Here is a 22,205-nt window from a genome sequence, read left to right on the forward strand (position 1 = left end):
AGTTTGAAACAGCTGCATCCCACTTCACCAATTTGCCATTACTGGGCTCGACCTGCCCAGCGGCGCGATGGCAGCACCAAGTGTGATTTCCCGAAGTTTCTTAGCACGAGGCGATCTTTCTTCATACTCCATAAATTCCAGCAGTGAGCTACATGGGTTTTCTTTACCAGACTCGTTTTTGGTATTAATCACGTTGTACAATTTTTTTACAGAAAAACAACTCTAAAGTATCCTTTCATTTTGATCCCCGAGTCAGACCCGAACTGCTTAGTGCATGACTGATCCGCTACTAACGAACCGACGAGCGGAATATATCTTGCGTCACGCTTCCTCTCATTCTTCTTTCTTGAAACGTCCAAATTTCCAACTACATCTTCTTTTCCGGACTCAAATCACGCAGGTAATAGGGTAGGAATTGGCAAGGATTCTTCTCAAGCGTCTCCCTGCTGTTTTGGATCTCAAGATGGAAGAATCAAACCATGGAATCATGGCGACTCGCTGCTGTACAAGCAGGTGTTCAAGACCTATACTTCGTACCTTCATCATCAGTTATCTTGTACCTAGTATCTTTACCTCCGTTACTATCTTCCTAGCCCTTTAATCCTCGCATACCATGGATTTATTTACCCGGCTACGTGGAGTCCCAGGTCGCGACTTCCACATGCAACAATAAAAACTCCAGAGAACGGGATGCTCCTACCTTTCCAGCATGTCGTGGGTTGGAAGAGCGGTGGTTGAAGGGCAAGATGGACTCCCTGGTCTGGGAATCATCAGCGAGCGCAATTTCTTTGCCTACTGGCTCCTTCACAGTTTTTCTGGTAGTCATCTGGCGCACTCAAGCCATCAGTCACCATGGTGTCTCCCAAGCCATCCTTGAAGTCAGTCAAAGCTGGACGGGTCACTAAGTCACAGACTGTGTGGGATTCTGCTGCAAAGTCAACCCCTGCTTTGCAATCATTCTTTGGAACCAGTTCGAGCACGGCACAGTCACAAAAGTCGAAGCTGAAGCCAAAAGTCCACCGCGCGACCTGGAACAATGCGGCAGCACTGAGTTCGAGACTGGATACTTTCGTGACAGCTTCTGTGCCACAAAATGACAGTCCCAACTCTCTTGACGTCGGTCACAGTACCCGAATATCATCACCAAGTTCTATCAAGAGCCTAGGACCTGCAGCCAATGATTGTTTCACTATCGCATCTGCTGCTCTCCGGTCACCACAATCGTTCAACGCTGTCACGGTAAGTTCAGCTGATAACCGTCTGCAGCATGCTGTGGCCGATGTTCCACCTGAGGCAAGTACGGTACTCCATGGGCCCAGATACCAGGACCAAGATGCTGCTGCGCAACTCATCAAGTGGTTCTGTGGCCTTGCTGTTGTCCGCGGTACACCTGGAAACGTTTCCCAATTCATAGAAGATACCTTGGAGGAGAGTAACCAGCAGGTCATCCTGTCGAAGTCCATGGTCAAGTATGGACTTCACAGGGAGTCCTATAGCAGAGGGTGGTATCATACTAACTCCATGGCACATAGGAAGTCCTCGACTTTGGCACAAGCCATGCAAGAGCTTGTGGCCGACCAAGCTGCTCTCGATACCCAGCCAAGGTAAGCTCTCTCCTTCTGTTCATAATACAATCATCTAATGGTTGTAGCCACGAGTCTGCACTCCCATCGACCGAGCCCTCGCAGCTGTCCGCAGATCTCCAATCTCAGCTCCAGTGTCTCGATTACGAGACTACAACTTCAGAATGGCTCTCATGCCTGGATACGGGGCTAGATACATTGTGGGACGACTTTGTCAGCGACAATGTATCTCAGGGACTGGTACAGATGGCATCATTCCTTGTAAAGCCGTCAGGTTCTAGGATGGCTACGCTTCATCTTCGATGGCACTACCCGACTTTTTCAACGAAGTCTCCATTTTTTGGTGTGACTGCTGACTCATCCAATCCATGCTTGCGTATGGCGTTCAAGAAACTAGGCTTGCAAAGCGGTACCGAAGTGTTCATGGACGAAGCGGTATATTTACGATATAGCCGTGTGGACAAGGATGACCGACTGCCGTACCTGAAAGACCAAGATCTCACACGCCTGCACAACAACTTTGCCAGTAATCTATTCTCTGCTGGTCGCATAGTTCTACTTCTTTCCGAGGAGAATTTCAAAGACTTCAAATCATCGGAAGCGTATGGCCGCTCACTGGGTCTCATGGTCTGGCCCAACCGGAAGATTTACAACCAATCATGTCATATTTTTATTGTGTATGAAGATAGCATGAAGACCACCATAACCCAAATCGTCATTTTGGCATGGCATACGGAAGGAATCATGAACCAGAAGTCTCCCCAGCTCGCACAACAACAAGACGATCTCTGGAACCTTGCGGCAGCACTTTCAGGCCACAAACAACCAGTGAATTCGGATTACTTCAGGTGGTGGGTTGCTGAGAACGTGAAACGAAAGCAGCCCACGTTCTCAGGGACACCGCTTGGCTGGATCGGCCAGACACCCTTGAACCGAATTCTTGAATTGATCACCTACGAGAAGCTCTCTGGTTCTGTAGTCGCAGCAAATGAGCTCGGAGACTGTCTTCTTGATTGGGTGCATCGAAATTCGTTCACGGCTGATCAATCTTCATCCTTGACGATTGTCAGGCAGATCCACAGAGTCTTTGTTACCCGAGCTACGGAATCACAGCGTGTTCAAGGATTCCCCAATCTTGTTCTAGCAAGGGCTGTGCTGAGGAATAACAATTGGCCTAATTTGAAGAAGGGTCATATATCATTGGCTGCAAGTGGACATGCGAACCTTGCTAAAGGCCGGTCTGCTCAACGAGCTAACGGCTACGATAGCCTGGTCAAGGCACGAGCAGCTCGCAAACTCAAGCGTGAGTCTGGTGGACCAAAGTTCTTTCTATCAAACAATGCAAAGACGGCTTCCAAGACATTCGATCTTTTCGATGAGCATTGCTTCCCTGGTACCAATTCTGACCCCGTGTCGGTACCTCGAAAGTGTTCTCGTTGCCTGGAGCCGGTGGCGGATGATGAGAACCCACGATTCTTCAACGTTAGATATCCAACCAGTGGCGCTCGAGGGAGCTATAATGTCCGGAAAATATATTATCCTCTGTGCGTGATGGCCGGATCTAATGCTGACAAGTACCTCTGCCGAAGTTGTCCAGCTGCGAAGGTTAACAAATACGTTGAATACATCCCAATAGATGGGAAACCAGCAACCCGTGCAAATGCCCTATCGAGTCCCTTGACATTTCTGGTTACATCTGATGAAACGACGAGATGTCTTTGGTATGGACCAAGAGCAGCAATGCAGCAGCTCTTCAAACAGGGTAGGGTTGAATCCAATGGCAAATTGGTGAAGTGGGATGGGGTCAGAAAGTCCAAACTCGCTTCCATGGTCACGAAGTACAATGCCGACTATCCGAAGTACAATAACCTGTACGATATCATGTTGAATCTGAAGGAGGAAAACAGCGACATGATGAATAACTTCATGGTGTTGCATAATCGGATGGAACAGCTGAGAAACGAGATATTTGCATTGAAGAGACTGGAGGATGAGAAGGCAGCAAGTGGGAAGGAATGCGCGAGAGGTAGGGAAACGTTTCAGGGGCAGAGGAGATGATCATACATGGTGTTAATTTATCAGGCGCTGCATGACTTATTAGAGATTATCATGGTATAGATATACCCCTGATGTAATGGTAGCTGGACAGTCTTACTCACGATAGAGGATATGTTGCGACATCTCTTGAAACAAGTGGCATTCTATAAAGCTTTCTTCTAACACCTGGCCGGTACTCGCGTGTGCGAGCTGTGAAGCAATAGCCAGCGTGGAATACGTCTTATGGAAATGCCTTCGTCTGTCGAGTATAGCAGCTCGAGCACCAGATTTCCATTGAAAGGGGGTCGACATAGATTCTGGCGTGTAACGATCTTCAAAAACGAGTGACAATTCAAAGTGTTAGCGGGCCCTATTCATCATTCAAATTCAAATTCATGGCTAACTCAAAATAGAAGGATATCCAGCTCGCCCGTCGTCTCCGTGGAGAACGCTCTTAGATACGCAATGCCTCACTATTCCTCCTTTCTCACGACATGGCACATCTCGACTCTCTTCATCGGTTTTCGGACAGGTTGAATTTGGGTGGATGATAGCATACTCGGGAGATGTGATGGATACACTGGGCGGATAATGGGATTGGGACTTGACGGTTTATGGAGTTACACTTGCGCATGGGAGTTGCTTTTTTCAGGGGTGTACATTACTTGGCCAGCGTAGGGCGCTGAGCAATACGATCATGATCTTAAAACTCTAAACTGTCATTCCGTGAACCTTCAGTGACTTTGTCTTGCCTAATGATCGCGTTTTTGTTTTGTTTTGATCTGTCACGGTGGACTGTGCACTACCAGCGGAACCCAGGCCACCCAACATCCGGCCCTGTCCCATTTCACCAGGTGCATCATGTTAGAAATGTTCTGAGACCACCTCTCTTCTAGAGCCTTGTCGTAATAATTGTATTATCAAGTCCTAAGCCTATTTCTCAAAGCAGTCCTTTAATCTATTTACTCTTACAAACATTTGTAGCCCAATGATATAACTATCAACGTGCTTTTACAGTGCCTTCTGATGTTCTTGTAAAAGCGTTCTTCCTTGGTGATACTCTAAGACTCTTAACAGCTTGAGAGTAGCTATTTATTCTCAATGGGCGACTGCGTCTCTCTTACTAGAACCAGGTGTAGACCCCTTAAGTGCTACACCTCAAGCAGAGACTTGCTTCTCAAGTCTCAGTCAGTCTAACGCTGTTCTATTTGCTCCTCGCGTCTTGATTACTCTAGGACAATCATTAAGTAGATATGACTTTGATTTAAGTATCCTTTGAAAGTCGAGTGAATAAAAATATATTTCAGTAGTCTTCTATATTAAGTCTGTTGATACTTCATTTTGCCTTATCTGTTTTGAACGAATCCTTAAGGGGTTTGAGTCTATCATGCTGTCCCATGTCTAAATTGACAGCGGCTTTGCTGCTTCACACTCCATGCCCAGTCTCAAAGTCCAACAGTTAATCAGCGTTCTTTCCCACCTGCAAGAAGTTATCCGAGCCCGATAGACTTCCTCGGAATATCAGTAGCCACGGATAATTATGTATATGTCACTATACAAAGTGAGTTCTTTGTCTTTCAGCATATGCTTCGGCATAGCATGTACGACGCTGGATAAAACAACAAGACATCCGAGCCGAGAAACTGTTATATCCCATCACTTAACCCTAGACTCGACTTGAGCACTGAATAATAGAGCAATGATGAAGGGCTGTCATGCCATTGCAATGTTGGAAACTTATCTGGAGGCAAAGGATGATCACAAAGCTACCGCTTTGAGGTATTCATCATGAGTAGCTACCTGGGTAGTGAGTTGATATAATGCCAACCAAGTGGTCAAGATCATTGGAGGGTCTAATTGCCACAGCACTATCATGTGCATACTCTGAACTATGCTTGTAGGTAGACAAGGACCAGGATTCAAATTTAGTGTACTTGTTTTATAATGCAGTTGCAAGTTATCTGGATTCAGCACTGTGATTGCTAGGCTAATGATTATACTTCCGCTGACCTCCGCAAGCAAGTCCTTAACCATCTACCTCCTCTGTTAGCCCCGAGAGATTTATCTTAGAAAGTCCTCAGTAGTACTTGCGTTGAAAAGCAAACCCAAATTTGAGTGTATAGACATGAATAGTACTACTTAGAGCGACAAAATACTTGAGAGAAGATCATTTGTAGGCAGGAACCCTGAGCAGGAGGCTGGAAATGGGCTAGTTGAGAGAGTATTTATTTTAATATTCGTCTGCCCCTGATGATCATCTATAAATGTTGACATCTTGCTCTGGGTATGCCGAGTTACAGCGTTCTGTGACACAATTTCCTCATCGTACAACTTTCAAACGAAATCAAAACAGCGTCACCACCTCCTGCGCTGCACTGACACCCCACAATTTGCGAAACTGTCTAAAGCCCAACAGCTACAGACTAATCTTTTGGGGTCGTAGGGTCACCATCTACCGGACCAGCAGCTGTTACGATGTCGTCCCAACGTATCATGCTTGAGGACGAGATGTATGAGGCGTTACCACAGCAACTCCTGGGTCCGAGACTAACTCTACTAATGAATCCCATGATAATGAAATTTTGCCAACACTCTTCATAGAAGCCCTTCAACGGGCACATTGATGGAAAATGACTAAATCCCGACGAGGCAGCATTTCATTTTCAGTCGTTGGCAGGGAGCTTAACGCCCCGACGAGCTTACTATTGTCATCGGATGATATGACAGACACCAAACCTCTCCTATCCATCGTGTGTCGAGAGAAGTAAGAAAAGGGTGTACGTACGAATGCCATCTACCATCAAAACCGTATGCCACTGGATGTAATGTAGCGAGGGATGAATTTCACTTGGTGGGTTTGCTTTCTCAACCCAACCCGGAGAAACTGGGTCTCTTACAAAAGCAAGTCGGCGAGCGTGCTACGAAGTATGTTTTGGATTCATTGTAGAGCCAATTGCGGGACGAAGGAAGATAAGCATTTATGACTAGTACGTCATCTCCAGCGGAGAAGCATGTCGTAGAGGGAAGAGACTGCATGGAGAAACGTCCTGTTCCATAGGTTCATCCTACAATATAGAGATGTCCCGTGCTGGAAAGACATCTCATGGCAGAGGAGAACTTAGTTGCGGAGGCATATCTCGTGGGGGAGAGACACGTGTTCATAATATACCATACTAGATCAAAAGGACCTGAAATACTACCAAAGCGTCATGCAGGATATGAGTCTGGATGCGATGACGTATCTATGTCGTCTGTTCCACGACAAAGTCATACAATCGAAGTACCTACAAACTCGGAATCTGACCAACAATATGCTACGACCAGCGAGTGTCAGGAGAAGAAACGATAGGAGAAGCAACGAATGTAAGGAAGAAGCGATCGCGAGGAATTGACCATTCGTTCACCTAATGGTCATCTTCTAGCAGATACACTGAGAAAGAGACATAGCGCATGCAGAGCGCTGAGCATGCAGTAAATATTTGGCTGAGTCGATGAATAGATGGAATTTATCATTCACGCCATCCAATACTGGCTGAATGTGTTTAACGAAGATAGTCCCTCATAGGTTTGAGTGGTCCTCGCAAGAGACGATCCCCCACTCGCACCTACAAAGGTCGTTGGGTAAAATTCTCCTACCCACAGCTAGCTCTGGGGGCGCCTTTGGCACAATAGAATAATGAGATGGAAGAGTTTTTGTTTCAACGGAGAGATGAGTTACTAACCAGGTTTATGCAAGAGAAAAATTGGAAGTAGTGCATGGAAGGCCACAGTCCCGTGCCATAGGTGTTCTCGATCGACATTCATCGACCTCCTCCGCGTGGATCAAACACTGCTATCGTAACCAGAGGAACCTACATATCTCAATGCAGCATTTAACCGGGAACTTTCGTGTTGGTTTCCAACGAAGGATATTACAGTCAAGGAAGTCTGTAGGAGCTCGGAATGAGCACCTGCTCGATTGCTCAACCATGTGCTGCGATTATTAGTTCGGGAGGAATTTCATACATACACATTACGACCATCAGGCTTGTGTTCAGAAACAAGTTCAAAGTTCTTTATAGTAAGAGATCGATGATTTATCCGAGTTCGAAGTGGATTGTGCACTGGCTGATTAGGTCCTGATTGAACAAGCGATAAAAAACAAACAGGGCAGGCAATGTTGGCTCAGCAGCCGCTGTGACACGAGATGACTAATCCTACGGCGGCCATTTGGCGCTACAATGCTTGCAATGCTCTTTTACCACACCAAATGGAAGTGACTCCAACCTGCAACGGCGTGATATATAATGACATCTCGAACTTGATTAGCTTTTGTATCAATCTGATATGCCTGTCCCCCGCTGCCAACTCCCCAGCAGCATCGATTCGCCTCTCATCTTTAGGCAGACACATATAAGACTGTGGCGACTTCGAATCGAACTCCAACATCAAAGAAACCGCACCCAGGCCGGCCACCCCGAACAAATTTCTTCTGTTCTCATTAAAAATGAGGTTCAATATCGAGTATGTTTCTCCACAACCCATACCTAAATCGCTACTGACTGTCGACCGTAGTGATCTCCCGGTGCTCTTCCCATATGCGATGATATATCCTGGTAAGCCGATCAACCCCAACCACTCAATTTCTGACTGACATTCCCGAGAACAATATGCGTATGTCTTTGCCACACCTCTGCCATACTGTGGGCTAATTGCTGCTGACAATGCCGTTCTTAAACCAGCTATATGTGTGATCTCAAGAGTACCTGAAAATCCCATATGGCGAAGCTCGAGACTTATTTTTATCTAGGAACGCTCGACGCGGGAGGCCATTGTGTTCTGGAGATGCCTTCAGGGACAGGAAAGACCGTATCTCTCCTGTCCCTGATCGTAGCGTATCAGCAATACTATCCAGAGCACCGAAAATTGATCTATTGTTCACGTGTGTTCCCAATTTCGACGCTCAACCCAATTCTGATAGATTCTAGGTACCATGTCTGAGATTGAGAAAGCTTTGCACGAGTTGAAGGCACTCATGAAGTATCGAGCAGATGAACTTGGCCACGAAGAAGAATTCCGAGGTCTTGGCTTGACGAGTCGAAAGAATTTGTGTCTTCATCCGTCCGTAAAGCGCGAGAAGAGTGGTGCTGTGGTGGATGCAAGGTGTCGGAGCTTAACAGCCGGATTTGTGAAGGAGAAGAAGGACCGAGGAGAAGACGTACCAGTTTGCATCTACCATGATGTTAGTTTCCTCTCGAGCAAATCTTGTGGCAAGCTGACAACAGCAGAATTTGGATCTTCTCGAACCGCACAACTTGATTCCGAATGGTGTCTGGACTTTCGATGGGCTTGAGAAGTATGGCGAAGAGCACAAGCAGTGTCCATATTTCACATCACGACGAATGGTCAGTTTCTCCTTGCGATTCATAACAGCACTGATTTGCATGACCAGATGTCTTTCTGCAACGTGATCATTTACTCTTACCATTACTTGCTCGATCCAAAAATCGCCGAACGTGTATCAAAGGAACTATCCAAAGACTGTATCGTCGTTTTTGATGAGGCACACAACATCGACAACGTCTGCATCGAATCCCTCAGCACAGATATTACTGAGGATTCCCTGCGTAAAGCAACTAGAGGTGCTCAGAATCTCGAGAATAAGATCTCAGAGATGAAAGACAGTGACGCAGACAAGTTGAAGAACGAGTATGCAAAGCTAGTTGAAGGTTTGAGGGATGCGGATGAAGCTCGTGAAGAGGATGCATTCATGTCTAATCCTGGTTTGTCTGTCCTGGTGCGAAAATTTTGCCCTTGCTGATGACCTGGTCCAGCTCTTCCAGACGACCTCTTGAAGGAGGCCATTCCTGGGAATATTCGGAGAGCAGAGCATTTCGTAGCATTCTTGAAACGATTCATCGAGTACTTGAAAGTATGTCAGACCGACCCCTAAACATATTGATTCTAACACACCGTAGACTCGTATGAAAGTCCGACAGACCATTTCCGAAACGCCGCCATCCTTCCTTGCCCATCTGAAAGAATACACCTTTATCGAAAAAAAGCCACTCAGATTCTGTGCTGAAAGACTGACTTCTCTTGTAAGGACCCTCGAGTTGACCAACATCGAAGACTATCAGCCACTGCAGGAAGTTGCAACGTTTGCAACGTTGGTGGCAACCTACGAGACGGGATTCGTCCTTATATTAGAGCCATACGAGTCCGAAACAGCAGAGGTCCCCAACCCAGTTCTCCATTTTACATGCCTAGATGCCGCAATCGCGATCAAGCCCGTTTTCGATCGATTTAGCTCTGTCATCATCACATCTGGAACCATATCTCCTCTGGAAATGTACCCAAAGATGCTTGGCTTCACAGCTGTAGTACAAGAATCATATCCAATGACACTCGCGCGTAAATCTTTCATACCGATGATAGTAACTCGAGGATCAGATCAAGTACCTATATCGTCTGGATTTCAGGTGCGGAATGAACCCGCTGTTGTTCGAAATTACGGACACCTCCTCACAGAGTTCGCAAAGCTCACGCCGGATGGTATGGTCGTTTTCTTCCCATCCTATCTCTACATGGAGTCAATTATTAGCATGTGGCAAGGAATGGGTATTCTAGACGAGGTCTGGAAATACAAACTTATACTTGTTGAAACGCCTGATGCACAAGAAACCTCTTTAGCTCTCGAAACATACCGCACTGCTTGCGACAACGGAAGAGGTGCAATACTGCTCTGTGTTGCAAGAGGTAAAGTCAGCGAGGGAATCGATTTCGACCACCAGTATGGGCGCACTGTGCTCTGCATAGGTGTGCCGTTCCAGTACACAGAGTCTAGAATCTTAAAGGCTCGTTTGCAATTCCTCCGCGAGAAGTATCGGATCAGAGAAAACGATTTCTTATCGTTCGATGCTATGAGGCATGCTGCTCAATGCCTGGGTCGTGTGCTGAGAGGCAAAGATGATTACGGAATTATGGTACTTGCAGACAAGAGATTTCTAAAGAAGAAGGATCAGTTGCCAAAGTGGATCGACCAAGCCATTCTGGACAGCGAAGTAAACCTCAGCACTGATATGGCTGTTGGTGCAGCGAAGAAATTCTTGCGAGGAATGGCGCAGCCTTTCAAACCGAGGGACCAAGAGGGCATCAGCACATGGAGCTTGAAGGATTTGGAGGACCATAAGGAGAAGAAAGAAGAGGAGAGTATTCGAGCATTGAGAGAAGCACAGCAGTCAGACGCAGCAGGAGATCGAGAAATGGGGGGCGTCAGCACTGGAACTGCAGCGGGCACAGACGATTATGGCTTTGATGATGATGACGAATTAGAGGCCTCCATGATGATGGACATATAGATAGAATGAGACTGGGAGCTCACTGCAGCTCAGATTGAAACAATACAGATGTTTGAGCTGGCAGCACGGCCAAATATATTAGAAGCTTACTTACCTACAGGCAAGGTTCTCTCGCCTCGCAGGGTATCTACTTCATGCTCTTGGCCAGTGCCCAGAAATTCTCCATCTTCGCTCTCTGCAACGTCTCGCGAGCTGCGCTATCAGTCTCACAAACTTTGCTTCCCCACTTTCTGAATGCTCGAGTCTTTTGTTCTCCTTCAAAGACCAGAACACATTTATTCAAAGTCATATCCTTGAGCTCTCCCCTTTCATCTTCTGCCTTGAGCCAGTCCTGCAGCGCTTCTGCCTTTGTGCCTTCTTTGATCCTGGTTGGTGAGTTCTCAGTCCAGTCGATACGCTGGAGCATGAGCTTCCGATATTGTCGAATACTATGCTCACCGCCCTCAACAACTACGACATTGAATCGGGGATGCATGATACAAACACCGGTGAGGGCCATTTGCTCTGCATTCTTGGCAATCTTAAAACGATGACTTCCATTAGCCAGGTTGTTGATTTTGAACACCATTAAATGTATTCCCTTGGCAGCATCATTCTCTTGGTTCTTGGCTAGCTTATCGTGCCGCTGCTCCTTCGTAAGCTTGCGATCCTCGTTCATCTCCACATGTGTCTGGTGTCGGGCTTCAATCTCTCGATTTACTCGAGCCTCAACTGCAGTTGGATCCTTCACTGCCTCTTCACCCAGTACCCTCATCAAATTTCCTTTCTTCACCTTGGGCGGTGGAGCCGGTTCCAGACCAAGTCGAATCTTAGCTTGTTGCTCCTTCAAGTCGGCCATTCTTCTTTGACGTCGCAGCTTCGCTTGCTCTTTGGATGTAAGGAACATGGGCTTGGGGGCTGGCATATTCTTTTCTTGTGGTGGCTCCAGAAGGACGGGGTGCTGGATATATTCGGTGATGATTGAGTCGGCAGAATCAATTTTCAACCTCTTGGGGCTATCGATATGGTCGTAATTCTCGCCATCAACCAAGCCTTCATCCCACCATTCGATACTCGGTGGCGCTTCCACCAAATAGTTCTTTTCTGTATCGAGATCCTCGTCAATTCCAATCTTCCGTGACGATTCCGCGATACGCTTTTTCATCGCCTCAAGGGCGGTTTGTCTTCTTAGGGCATTCGCTTGCTGAATGTATTTCCCCTTCTGATTGAATACCAACTGTCTCGAATGTCTATTTTTCAACGTCGCAGTCTGCCCACCCAAGCTAAGGTCAAAGTATGGATTATTCCGTGTCTCCTCAGCTGAAGGTCCAGAAAGGTCGAGTTGCTTCTTGCTTTTGACGGGAGAGTTTTCTGGTTGAAGTCGCGCATTTCCGATGCTGGTCGCAAACTTCGGTGCTATATTTTTTGAAGGTTTGTATTGTCCAAGATCTTGGAGAGCTGGATGAAGGTCTACGTTCAGACCACCTCTGGCAGTGACTGAAGCAGGATGCTGGGAGAGATTTATGCCAGCCTTTGCTTTGCTGCTGCCAACTGCCGCCGCAACTCTCGCCTTCAAGGATGCAAGTTTCTCTGCAGCGGACTCAGGCTTGCCGACTCGACTGGACGCATCGCGACGGGGAGCCAGAATGGGGGATGCCTTGCCGCGATCCATTGTATTATGGCATGCGCTATCTGGCTTCTCCAAAGTTTTCGAATGATGATTAGGCTACTGGTTGTTGCGAATAGGTCTGAAAGGGAGGCTCTGTGGCGCAGTATAAGGTTTAATGTTGTGTCACATGATGTAGTACCTGCTCCACCATTGTGCTTATTTGATCCCTGCCTTTATTTTTTGTCGTCGCGGGGTGTAAAATCCATCTCAAACTCTTGGTCCAGCCATTGCACCTCTGCTGCTCTGGTATCAAATCTCCACCAAGATGAATATCTCTCAGCCAGTTCCCTCCGCTATTGGAAGCGTTGACTTTGGCTTTCTCGGTGCTGCAGAGATCAAATTACTTTCCGTGAAGAAAATCGACAATCCGCAAACATTCGACACACTTTTGCACCCAGTTCCTGGCGGATTGTATGACCCAGCTCTTGGTGCTTGGGGTGACCACTTGTGAGCGTCATTTCCAACAGCTTCTTAGAATACTTTGCTGATATCTTCGAAAGTTGTACAACATGTAACCTCAATTCATTTGGATGTCCGGGCCATATGGGCCATATCGACCTTCCAGTTCCCGTATACCACCCTACATTTATGGACCAACTCTTGCGGTTACTACGAGCAAAATGCGCCTACTGTCATCACCTCAAGATGTCTCGAAAAGAAGTGAACCGGTATCTCTGCAAACTTCGACTGATACAACATGGATTGCTTGGACCCGCGGAAGAGATAGACAACATCGAGATCTCCCAGAATAAGGATGCTGAAGTCTCAGCTGCAAGTAGCGACTCGGAGGAAGAATCCGCGGTTGATAATGTCATCCGCCGGAGGAATGCATTTGTCAAGAAGTCGATCAAAGCTGCGAAGACTTCATCTTGGGAGTGGAGACGAGAGAAGAATGAGGGTGTTGCAGAGGCGAGGCGGATTGTCGTGAAATCTTTCCTAAAGGCAATTAATGCTGGCAAGGCCTGCGGAAACTGCAGTGGAATCTCGCCTACCTTTCGGAAGGATCGATACGTCAAGATCTTTGAGAAGTCACTTAGTATGAAGGAGAAGGCTAAGATGTCTCAAGGAAACTTCCGCGCAGTTAGTGCCATTCAGTTATTGCAGTCAGCAAAGAAGGAAAACCTCAATGACGATTTTGACGAAGGAATTGCGGATATTGACCTGTCGTCAAACGAGGATGATGAGGGTGAGGGGGATGCACTTGATGTTGATGGGGATGTGGTTATGGGCCAGACCAACTCGAGGAAAGGCTCGAAATCAAAGATTGCACCGCCAGCTCAACGATTCCTCAACGCGACGGAAGTCAAAGCAAGCCTGGTATTATTGTTTGAAAAGGAACAAGATATTTTGTCTCTGATATACGATTCTCGATCGACAGCTAAAAAGGCCACAAAGGTTTCTGCCGATATGTTCTTTTTACAGACCCTCATGGTCCCCCCCAACAAATATCGCCCGGAAGCACGGACTGGAGACGGTGAAATATCGGAAGCGCAGCAAAACACCCTTTACAAGACTATCCTCAAGAGTTGCGAAACGGTCGCTCAGATCTACAACATGATCACCAAACCAGACCAAGCTGCAGACTACGCATCATGGCAGAAGAGGGACTACTATGATCTTCAGGAAGCCTGGTGCCAGCTTCAGGACACTGTAAACTCGTTGATCGACCGAGATCGGAACCCGATCCAGGGAGCAGCTGGTAAGAAGAACGAAGATGGAATCAAGCAAAAGTTGGAGAAGAAGGAGGGTCTTTTCCGTAAAAACATGATGGGAAAACGAGTCAATTTCGCAGCCCGTAGTGTTATCTCCCCAGATCCAAACATCGAGACCAATGAGATTGGCGTTCCGCCAGTTTTTGCCAAAAAGTTGACATATCCGGAACCAGTGACAAGTCACAACTTCAAGGACATGCAGCAGGCTGTGATAAACGGAGTTGACAGATGGCCCGGAGCTGCAGCGATCGAAAACGAGAATGGCCAAGTCATCAGTCTGCGAACAAAAACACAAGACGAGCGACTAGCACTGGCAAACCAGCTACTTGCATCCTCCAGCAATAGTGCTAGTGGTGCTCGGAACAAGAAGGTCCATCGACATCTGACGAATGGCGATGTAGTCTTGATGAACCGACAGCCGACACTGCACAAGCCGTCCATCATGGGCCACAGAGCAAGGGTACTTCCTGGAGAAAAGACGATTCGCATGCACTATGCGAATTGCAATACCTACAATGCGGACTTTGACGGAGACGAGATGAATATGCATTTTCCACAGACGGAAATTGCCCGGGCAGAAGCACTACAGATTGCGGACACGGATCACCAATACCTGGTCGCCACTTCTGGAAAGCCACTCAGAGGTCTTATTCAAGATCACATTTCGGTCTCTGTCTGGATGTGTAATCGAGACACATTCTTTGACCGTGCAACATACCAGCAGCTAATCTACAATTGCCTTCGGCCCGAAAGCGGGCATATCATCGGAGATCGCATAGAGACAGTCCCTCCAGCAATCATCAAGCCATTTCCACGATGGAGTGGAAAACAGGTAATAACCACAATACTGAGAAACATCACTCCGGTCGATTGCGGCCCGCTCACTCTTACCAGCAAGTCGTCCACCCCACAGGATCGATGGAGCGAAAAGTCCGAGGAAGGCATCGTTCATTTCAAAGGAGGAGAATTCATTACCGGGATCCTGGACAAGGCCCAGATAGGCCCCACCGGGGGAGGGTTTGTTCACTCGATACATGAGGCATATGGTCCGACCGTGGCTGGAAAGGTTCTCAGTATCCTGGGCCGACTTCTGACGAAGTTTTTGCATATGAGAGCTTTCACATGCGGGATGGATGATCTTCGTCTAACGGCCAGAGGCGAAAGACTGCGGAAAGAAACGCTCGAAGCTGCAGAAGACCTTGGACTCCAAGTTGCTGCAAAATATGTTACTTTGAGTGGCGAAGACCGTAACGATACCGATCCCGAGCTTCTAAGACGACTAGAAGACGTGCTCAGAGATGATTCCAAGCAGGCAGGCTTGGATATGCTGATGAACAACAGCTCACAGAAGCTCTCCTCCGACATTACCAAGGCTTGTCTCCCAGGCGGCCTGGTCAAACAGTTCCCCAAGAATCAAATGCAGAATATGACTGTGTCTGGAGCAAAAGGAACCGCAGTCAATGCTAATCTGATTTCCTGCAATCTTGGCCAGCAAGTCTTGGAGGGTCGGCGTGTCCCGGTCATGGTCAGTGGGAAATCACTACCATGTTTCAAGCCATTCGAAACCCATATCAGAGCTGGAGGGTATATTGTCAATCGTTTCCTGACTGGCATCAGACCCCAAGAGTACTACTTCCATGCCATGGCTGGTAGAGAGGGTCTAATTGATACTGCTGTCAAGACTTCTCGATCTGGATATCTTCAACGATGTCTTATCAAGGGTATGGAAGGTCTCAGAGTCGAGTACGACACCTCAGTGCGAGATTCTGACGGATCTATGGTTCAGTTTCTCTACGGAGAAGACGGCCTTGATGTGACCAAACAAAAGCACTTGACAGATTTCAAGTTCCTCCTTCAGAACCTCAGTTCCGAACTCTCGCAGTTAAACTATGGCGATCCAAAGTACGCTACAATCTTCGAGGAGAAGGATGCTATTCTGAAGCGAATGAAGAAAGCTGTCAAGCACGCCAATGCTAACGATCCGAATGGCCCAGATCCTGTTCTGGCAGATTTCAACCCTGGAAAATACGGCTATGCTACGTCAGAGAAGTTTTTCGACGCATTGACTGATTACTTGAAAACCAATCCGGACAACATGGTGAAAACCAAAGAAACGCCCGACGGAATTGGTGTCAGAAAGGCGCTCGAGCCTGTTCTCGTAGCCAAGTACTTGAAATCGGTTGTTGATCCTGGAGAGGCTGTTGGTATCGTGGCTGGTCAGTCCGTAGGAGAGCCGTCGACACAGATGACCCTCAATACCTTCCATTTGGCTGGCCACTCAGCAAAGAATGTTACTTTGGGTATTCCGCGTCTAAGAGAAATTGTCATGACCGCAAGTAATCACATCTCAACACCTTCGATGACACTCCAGCTCAACCCTGAACTCTCACGCGAAGACGGGGAGAAATTTGCCAAGGCTATTAGCGTCCTATCTCTAGCTGAGGTACTGGACGAAGCTAGAGTTGAAGAACGCATCGGACAAGGAATCGCCTATTCCCAGGCCAAAATATTCGATATCAATGTCAAGCTCTTCCCATCGAAAGAGTACACCGAGACCTACGCCATCACAGTAGCAGATGTACTTTCCACATTCGAGAAGAAATTCGCCCCAAAATTGCAGCAATTGACGCGGAAGGCGCTCGGCAAGAAGAAGGGAGAGTCTGCACTGAAGGCTTCAGCAAATACGGCAGCAGTTCCTGAGATTGGTAAGTCTATAGGTGTCATCGAAGAAGCCGGCCCTGCAGCCGAGAGAGAAGTCGGAGAGGATGATGACGATGACGACGGGGACGATGATGCAACGAACGACAAGCAAAGGGCTAATCGCACCGAGGCTATCAGCTATGCAGCCAACGACGAGGATGATGACAAGGTCCAAGCTCAGATGCAAAAGGAAGCCGATCCAGAAGATGTCGAGGACATGGACGACGAAGGAATCGGCGGTTCACCTCGCGACCCAGGAACTGATGATGAAGAGCACATAAACAAATCAACTTCCCGACTTCGGAATGAATCAACCGTGTCCGACGAGCGAGAAGCCCGTGTCATGAAGGCATGCAACGACATAGTCAGTTTCCGCTTCGACGAATCCAAAGGAGAATGGTGCAATTTGACGCTTGAATACGACGCCGACGTCCCCAAGGTCCTCATGCTTTCCGTCGTCGAAGATGCGCTTCGCCAATCTCTCATCCAGCAGATTCCTGGCTTAGCAACCTGCACATTCGTACCAGACGAGAAATTCACCGACCCAGTCACTGGCAAGGAGATCAGACTCCCAGTCGTACACACCGCGGGCGTGAACCTGCAAGCCATGCAAGCATACCCCCATATAATCAACCCCAATCTAATCTCTACCAACGACATCGCAGCCATGCTCACAAACTACGGCGTCGAAGCCTGCCGCGCAGCCATCATCCAGGAACTCTCTGGCGTCTTCGGCGGTCACGGAATCACTGTTGACCACAGACATTTAAACCTGATTGCTGACTTCATGACTCGAGGGGGAGGATTCAGTCCGTTTAATAGAAATGGGCTCCGAGGAAGCGTTAGCCCGTTCATGAAGATGAGTTTCGAGACGACGGTAGGCTTTCTGGCAGATGCAGTGACTGAGGGTGATTGGGATGATTTGTCAAGTCCCAGTGCAAGGATCGTTATTGGGAGGATGAGTAAGGTTGGGACTGGGGCTTTTGATGTGTTGACTCAAGTGCCGACGAAGAAGGGGGACGAGGTTGAGGTGTGAAGGGTACCAGGACACCTTGGTGGATGGATGATGTGTAACGAAGAAGATGCAGAGCTTGCTTACACTTTGGGAGTTTGGGAAGGAATCGTCTTTCTATGGAGTTCGGTACATAGCAAAAAGTCAGGGGCGTTTTTCAGTACATGCGATTTTATAGTAATCCCTCTTCGAGCCAAGTTTGCTCTGTGATATCACTTGCTGGTTAGAAGACGAAGATCAAGAAATGAGCGATAAGGAAGTTGGCATTTGTCTTATCACCCTCAAAGTTTGTGTAGAGTGAAAGCCTTACTGCTGAGGAGCAGCAGTATGATTATACCTATACATTCGACATGCCTTCCGTGTAGCTCGGCTAATCGCCAATCGAAGCGATTAGCCCAGTCACAGTCAACAGGCCAGGTAGGTGTTGGAACTTCGTAGAGGCCGAGGATCATCGTCACCTGCACTCAGCGAGTCACTCAGAAATTTCAAACGAACATCCATTCATGACTGGAACAAACGGCCTCCTATTCAAATCAAGTCGTCCCTCGAATGACATACAAACCCATCCAGTTTCCATTCATCGAAACACTAACCTCGTAAGCTACACGATGCTTTCCGCGCTCCGCCAGTAATCCTAGAACCCACATTTTCCACGAGAAGTAGAGCGACCCGGTTCGCGAGAAATACTGCACCAAAAGTCCCAAGCCAAACTATATGGTATAATGTACCCGAAAATGCGGAGCTGTAACATTCATCCGTCCGCCTTATCCTGCCCGGCTTCAGGTGAAGCCATCAAGAGGTTACAGTAGAGATAGAAATCGCCAGAGTAATAAGTACATAGATGTGAGGTGGATGTGTGGTATCTGGTATCTTGTATCTGTCCGTTGTAGGGCTGAGGCGCTCTGTCCTGGTATTCTTCGGCTACCTGAGCCGAAATATCCTGCACTCTTTCCGCCCGTCCAATCCAAAAATCCTTACATAACATCGATCCCCACCTTCGCATCAAAACAAGGGGAAAAGAAGCGGAAGATATAAGTCTATCCTCCTGCTACTGTCCCAAAAATCGTCGCCATAGAAACGAACGTGGTATAAAAGTTTCGTAAATCGTCAATCGTAAACCCCCGAGAAGTAAATAGAGCTAAGAATATAAGAAGTAGTGCCCCATCCAGGCAAATGTCATCTAGCATATGGCCTATTCATAGCAGCCACCTCGCGCGCGATGTCTGGCCATTCTAGTTCCCTGTGGAAACGGCCATCGCTACTGGTAGTCCTCTGTAACTTCTCTTCCCATTTAAGAAGCTCGTAGGAGAAGCGCAGATGGGGCTGGATAATGACATTCAATCGTCTTGCACGAACGAAGCAGTAAGCGCGTGGGAAGGAGTAGCCGAGTGTTCGCATGACTTCCGCGATGCAGATTGTCGCGGACCTGGAAACACCAACGCGGCAGTGTACAAGTGTTGCGGTGTTCTTAGCCTTGCCGCGGTCTAGGAACGTCAGCTGAGTCGGTGAGTCTGCAAGGTGGACTACTGACCGATGAAATCTAAACAACGCTCAAACTCGTCTGTCAGGGGGTCAACACCATTATCCTGCACCCTCTGGACAACTAGCACATTATCCTCTCCCCAGATGTCCAACTCGCCGTCCTTCCAAGTTGCCATCTCTCCTACACTCAAAATCTGACCAATTCCCATCCTGCGTAACAGATCCGGATTGTTCGCATGTCCAAGATTTCCAAGATACATGTAATCGGTAACTCTACTAGGTAGCGATCCGTCCATATTCTTGATCCATTCTGGCTCATCCTTTGCAAGTTCTGTGATATCCGTGAGTGATCTATCAGCATGGACCGGAGACTCAGAGAGCAATCGCGGGGCAATGGTAGTGAGAAGAGCAACATCAGATGGGTAGGCGAAGAAATTGCGGCGTTTGGATACATGCAGATCTAGCCAGGCCGAAGGAATAGGAAGTCCCGTGGCGTATGTAAAATATGCTAGACCGAGGAGTGTGGATTCGGTGTATCCATCGGTACAGTGTATGAGGATCTTCCTCTCAGGAATCTTGGTGGTTGGTGCGGGGGACGGCATAGGTGAATCTCCTTCGGCGTCGTTCTCTTGAAATGACGGGCACGGTGGAAGAATGCCGTGAGAGAGGCTGTAAAGCCACTTGCATGTTTCCAAAATAGCATCCACCTCGGTATGTGACCATGTCGGTGGCATGATGCTGCCAGAAGAAGGAAACTCAAAATACGCTGGTCCTCCATCTGAGGAGTTTTCGGCAAGTGCTTGAAGAGAAGCGGGGTTCAGCCGACCCAGATCACTGCATTCGATGAGAATGTCAAAATGCTCATCAGCACCTAAAAGGGCTGGATCTATGGCTGGATCAGGCGTCGGGCCTAACCAGACGTTGTGATGAATCTCTGAAGCTTTAGTCATCGTGCACATCTCGATCCTCTCTTGATGGAAGAAATCCATTACCCTCCCTGTCATCTGGCCCTTCGAATCTGTAGAAACGATCTCGGGATATTTCTGTTCGAAAACCTCAAATGGGCTTGTGCAAACAAAAGTATTATACTTGAGGATTTCATGTCCCTTCTCTTGGTGTGTTTCACGCCATGCCCGTTGGGCAGCTGCAATGTCCTTCGCCAGCCTCTCGACCTCAAATGGATCCTCTCCGTAGACCAGAATATCCGAAAGCATGGCTGATTTTGCGGCTTGTATTTGGAAATTACGAACTGAAAAGCCTTCCTTTGGGTCGATTTCTCTGAACAGAGAACCGTCGACGTTTTGTACTAGGAACTCTTCTGGGGCAATGGCTCCCTTCAGTCTCGAGCAGCTTAAGTCCCCACCGGCCTTCACAACAGTAATTCCACGCAAGCATTTCGGTGTTTTCCTCAAGTTCTTCCGCCGCGCGATAAAGAATGCCTGTTGGATATGGTTGCATGGGTGTAGTCCGTGGAACCAAGGAAATACTTGAGATGGGTCCGGCAGAGGTTGTCCAGCATGATGGTCGAGGGCAGCAGCTACTCCGACTGCATCTATTTCGTAGATCGTCGTGACTCCAATTGTACGAGATTTGTACTTATTGGCAGGGTATAAGAGGGAGCGTGATTGGAGAGAGATTTCTTTGGAAGGCGGAGACTGAGGTGGGGTATCTGGTTTATCGGAAGGTGCAGGTCCTGGGGGACAGACTGGCAGGTGCTTGTTTGGTATCGGCATCGGACATGCTGCAGAAGTACTGATGCTGTCGAGGCTGAGTGTTGGTGTCAATGGATGAGGGGAAGATGATCGCGTGTGCCCCGAAGGTATGGGCCTGGGGAGAGCAATGGTAGCCATTTCTTCAGCAAATGTTGGCTGGTGCAAATCCGGCAAGCTCTCTACTATGTATCTCGATGGTGCATGTAAGGAGGGACGAGGTCGAAGATCTTATCCAAATGGTGAGGTTGTGAGGAATGGGGCCGGCTTCCGGCGCTGGGAGGGGTCGCGTCTGAGAGATAAGAAGGGATTGCGAGCTCTGGATGATCGAATGCTTGGAAGGGGGGAACTCAAACGGCTCGATTCCGCAAATTGTACGAACGGTCGTACTGGGAGTCTTTGACAGTAATCTGAATGTTGTGAGTGCGGTTTGTCGTGGAGAGAGTAAGGTTTGGAAGGGAAAGGGCGGCGACACGCACTGAGACAATGGCGTTGGTCCTCTTCTCCCCGGAGCAAACAGCGAGCGTCCTTATCTCAGCGTTTGAAGATAAGATGCGATCCAGAAATAGAGAGCAACAGCATATGCAGACTTGTTGCAGCGATTATTTTGTGCGACGAAGACCGGAGCAATTTGCAATGGGGGCTGGCTGTTGACAAGGTGCTATCTACCTAGGTAGGCGTCATGGACAGAAGGGTGTTCCTTTGATGGCAAGATGAGGCAGGTATTGTCTGTACTTTACCAGCTCACCCGTTGTCGCAGCATTTCCAGAAACGCCTCGAAAGAAGATGGCGGTAGGGGAGGTAAGGCAAAGTAAGGCAAGGGAGGACAGCGGGCAATGGAAGATGTATATGATAGGTAGGCAAAACACAGGAAAGGTAGGTATTGTCAGGTAATGGAAGATAGGTCGGTAGGTAGGTAGGTATGCTGAGGACCTGAGGTAGGTAGGCATGGCATGCTCGGTAGGTTACCTTAGGTATGCTA

General features: G+C 47.9%; 5 protein-coding genes across 6 annotated transcripts; 3 read left to right on the forward strand and 2 right to left on the reverse strand.

Moving 5' to 3' along the window:
• Positions 1-212: 212 nt before the first annotated feature.
• Positions 213-4,013, forward strand: ONS95_005593 (uncharacterized protein). Its single transcript, XM_058499011.1, has 2 exons — positions 213-1,604; positions 1,652-4,013. Exons 1-2 carry the CDS (start codon positions 853-855, stop codon positions 3,639-3,641), a joined length of 2,742 nt encoding a protein of 913 aa, XP_058351278.1. The 5' UTR covers positions 213-852; the 3' UTR covers positions 3,642-4,013.
• A 3,735-nt stretch (positions 4,014-7,748) lies between these two features.
• RAD15 (DNA-dependent ATPase of the nucleotide excision repair factor 4 complex) lies at positions 7,749-12,757 on the forward strand. Of its 2 annotated transcripts, XM_058499012.1 has the most exons (10): positions 7,749-8,123; positions 8,175-8,215; positions 8,264-8,273; positions 8,342-8,361; positions 8,410-8,541; positions 8,588-8,841; positions 8,888-9,004; positions 9,052-9,382; positions 9,434-9,531; positions 9,578-12,757. In XM_058499012.1, the coding sequence occupies exons 1-10, from the start codon at positions 8,107-8,109 to the stop codon at positions 10,958-10,960; spliced, it is 2,403 nt and encodes an 800-aa protein (XP_058351279.1). In that variant the 5' UTR covers positions 7,749-8,106; the 3' UTR covers positions 10,961-12,757. The 2 variants fall into 2 exon arrangements, with proteins under 2 accessions (XP_058351279.1, XP_058351280.1); XM_058499013.1 differs by having other exon boundaries at positions 7,899-8,123; positions 8,264-8,361; positions 9,578-12,660.
• ONS95_005595 (uncharacterized protein) lies at positions 11,088-12,611 on the reverse strand (the record flags this gene model as incomplete). Its single annotated transcript, XM_058499014.1, has 1 exon — positions 11,088-12,611. One exon carries the CDS (start codon positions 12,609-12,611, stop codon positions 11,088-11,090), a length of 1,524 nt encoding a protein of 507 aa, XP_058351281.1.
• A 44-nt stretch (positions 12,758-12,801) lies between the features above and the next one.
• On the forward strand, positions 12,802-18,300 carry ONS95_005596 (uncharacterized protein). The gene has a single exon (XM_058499015.1). It carries the CDS (start codon positions 13,152-13,154, stop codon positions 18,054-18,056), a length of 4,905 nt encoding a protein of 1,634 aa, XP_058351282.1. The 5' UTR covers positions 12,802-13,151; the 3' UTR covers positions 18,057-18,300.
• Positions 18,301-19,208: 908 nt separating this feature from the next.
• PPS1_1 (tyrosine/serine/threonine protein phosphatase pps1) lies at positions 19,209-21,364 on the reverse strand (the record flags this gene model as incomplete). Its single annotated transcript, XM_058499016.1, has 2 exons — positions 19,209-19,516; positions 19,564-21,364. The coding sequence occupies 2 exons, from the start codon at positions 21,362-21,364 to the stop codon at positions 19,209-19,211; spliced, it is 2,109 nt and encodes a 702-aa protein (XP_058351283.1).
• Positions 21,365-22,205: the final 841 nt, after the last annotated feature.

This window comes from Cadophora gregata (assembly GCF_030347475.1).
Source record: "Cadophora gregata isolate MNR1 chromosome Unknown scaffold_16, whole genome shotgun sequence".
NCBI classification, from domain to species: Eukaryota; Fungi; Ascomycota; class Leotiomycetes; order Helotiales; family Ploettnerulaceae; genus Cadophora; species Cadophora gregata.

Bases quoted from the DNA above. Each gene is read 5' to 3' on its own strand.
- ONS95_005593 (XM_058499011.1), top strand. From the start codon at position 853: ATGGTGTCTCCCAAGCCATCCTTGAAGTCAGTCAAAGCTGGACGGGTC. The intron at 1,605-1,651 runs GTAAGCTCTCTC...TAATGGTTGTAG, and splicing joins GCTCTCGATACCCAGCCAAG to CCACGAGTCTGCACTCCCAT.
- RAD15 (XM_058499012.1), top strand. The intron at 8,542-8,587 runs GTGTGTTCCCAA...GATAGATTCTAG, and splicing joins AAAATTGATCTATTGTTCAC to GTACCATGTCTGAGATTGAG. The intron at 9,532-9,577 runs GTATGTCAGACC...AACACACCGTAG, and splicing joins GATTCATCGAGTACTTGAAA to ACTCGTATGAAAGTCCGACA.
- ONS95_005596 (XM_058499015.1), top strand. From the start codon at position 13,152: ATGGGCCATATCGACCTTCCAGTTCCCGTATACCACCCTACATTTATG.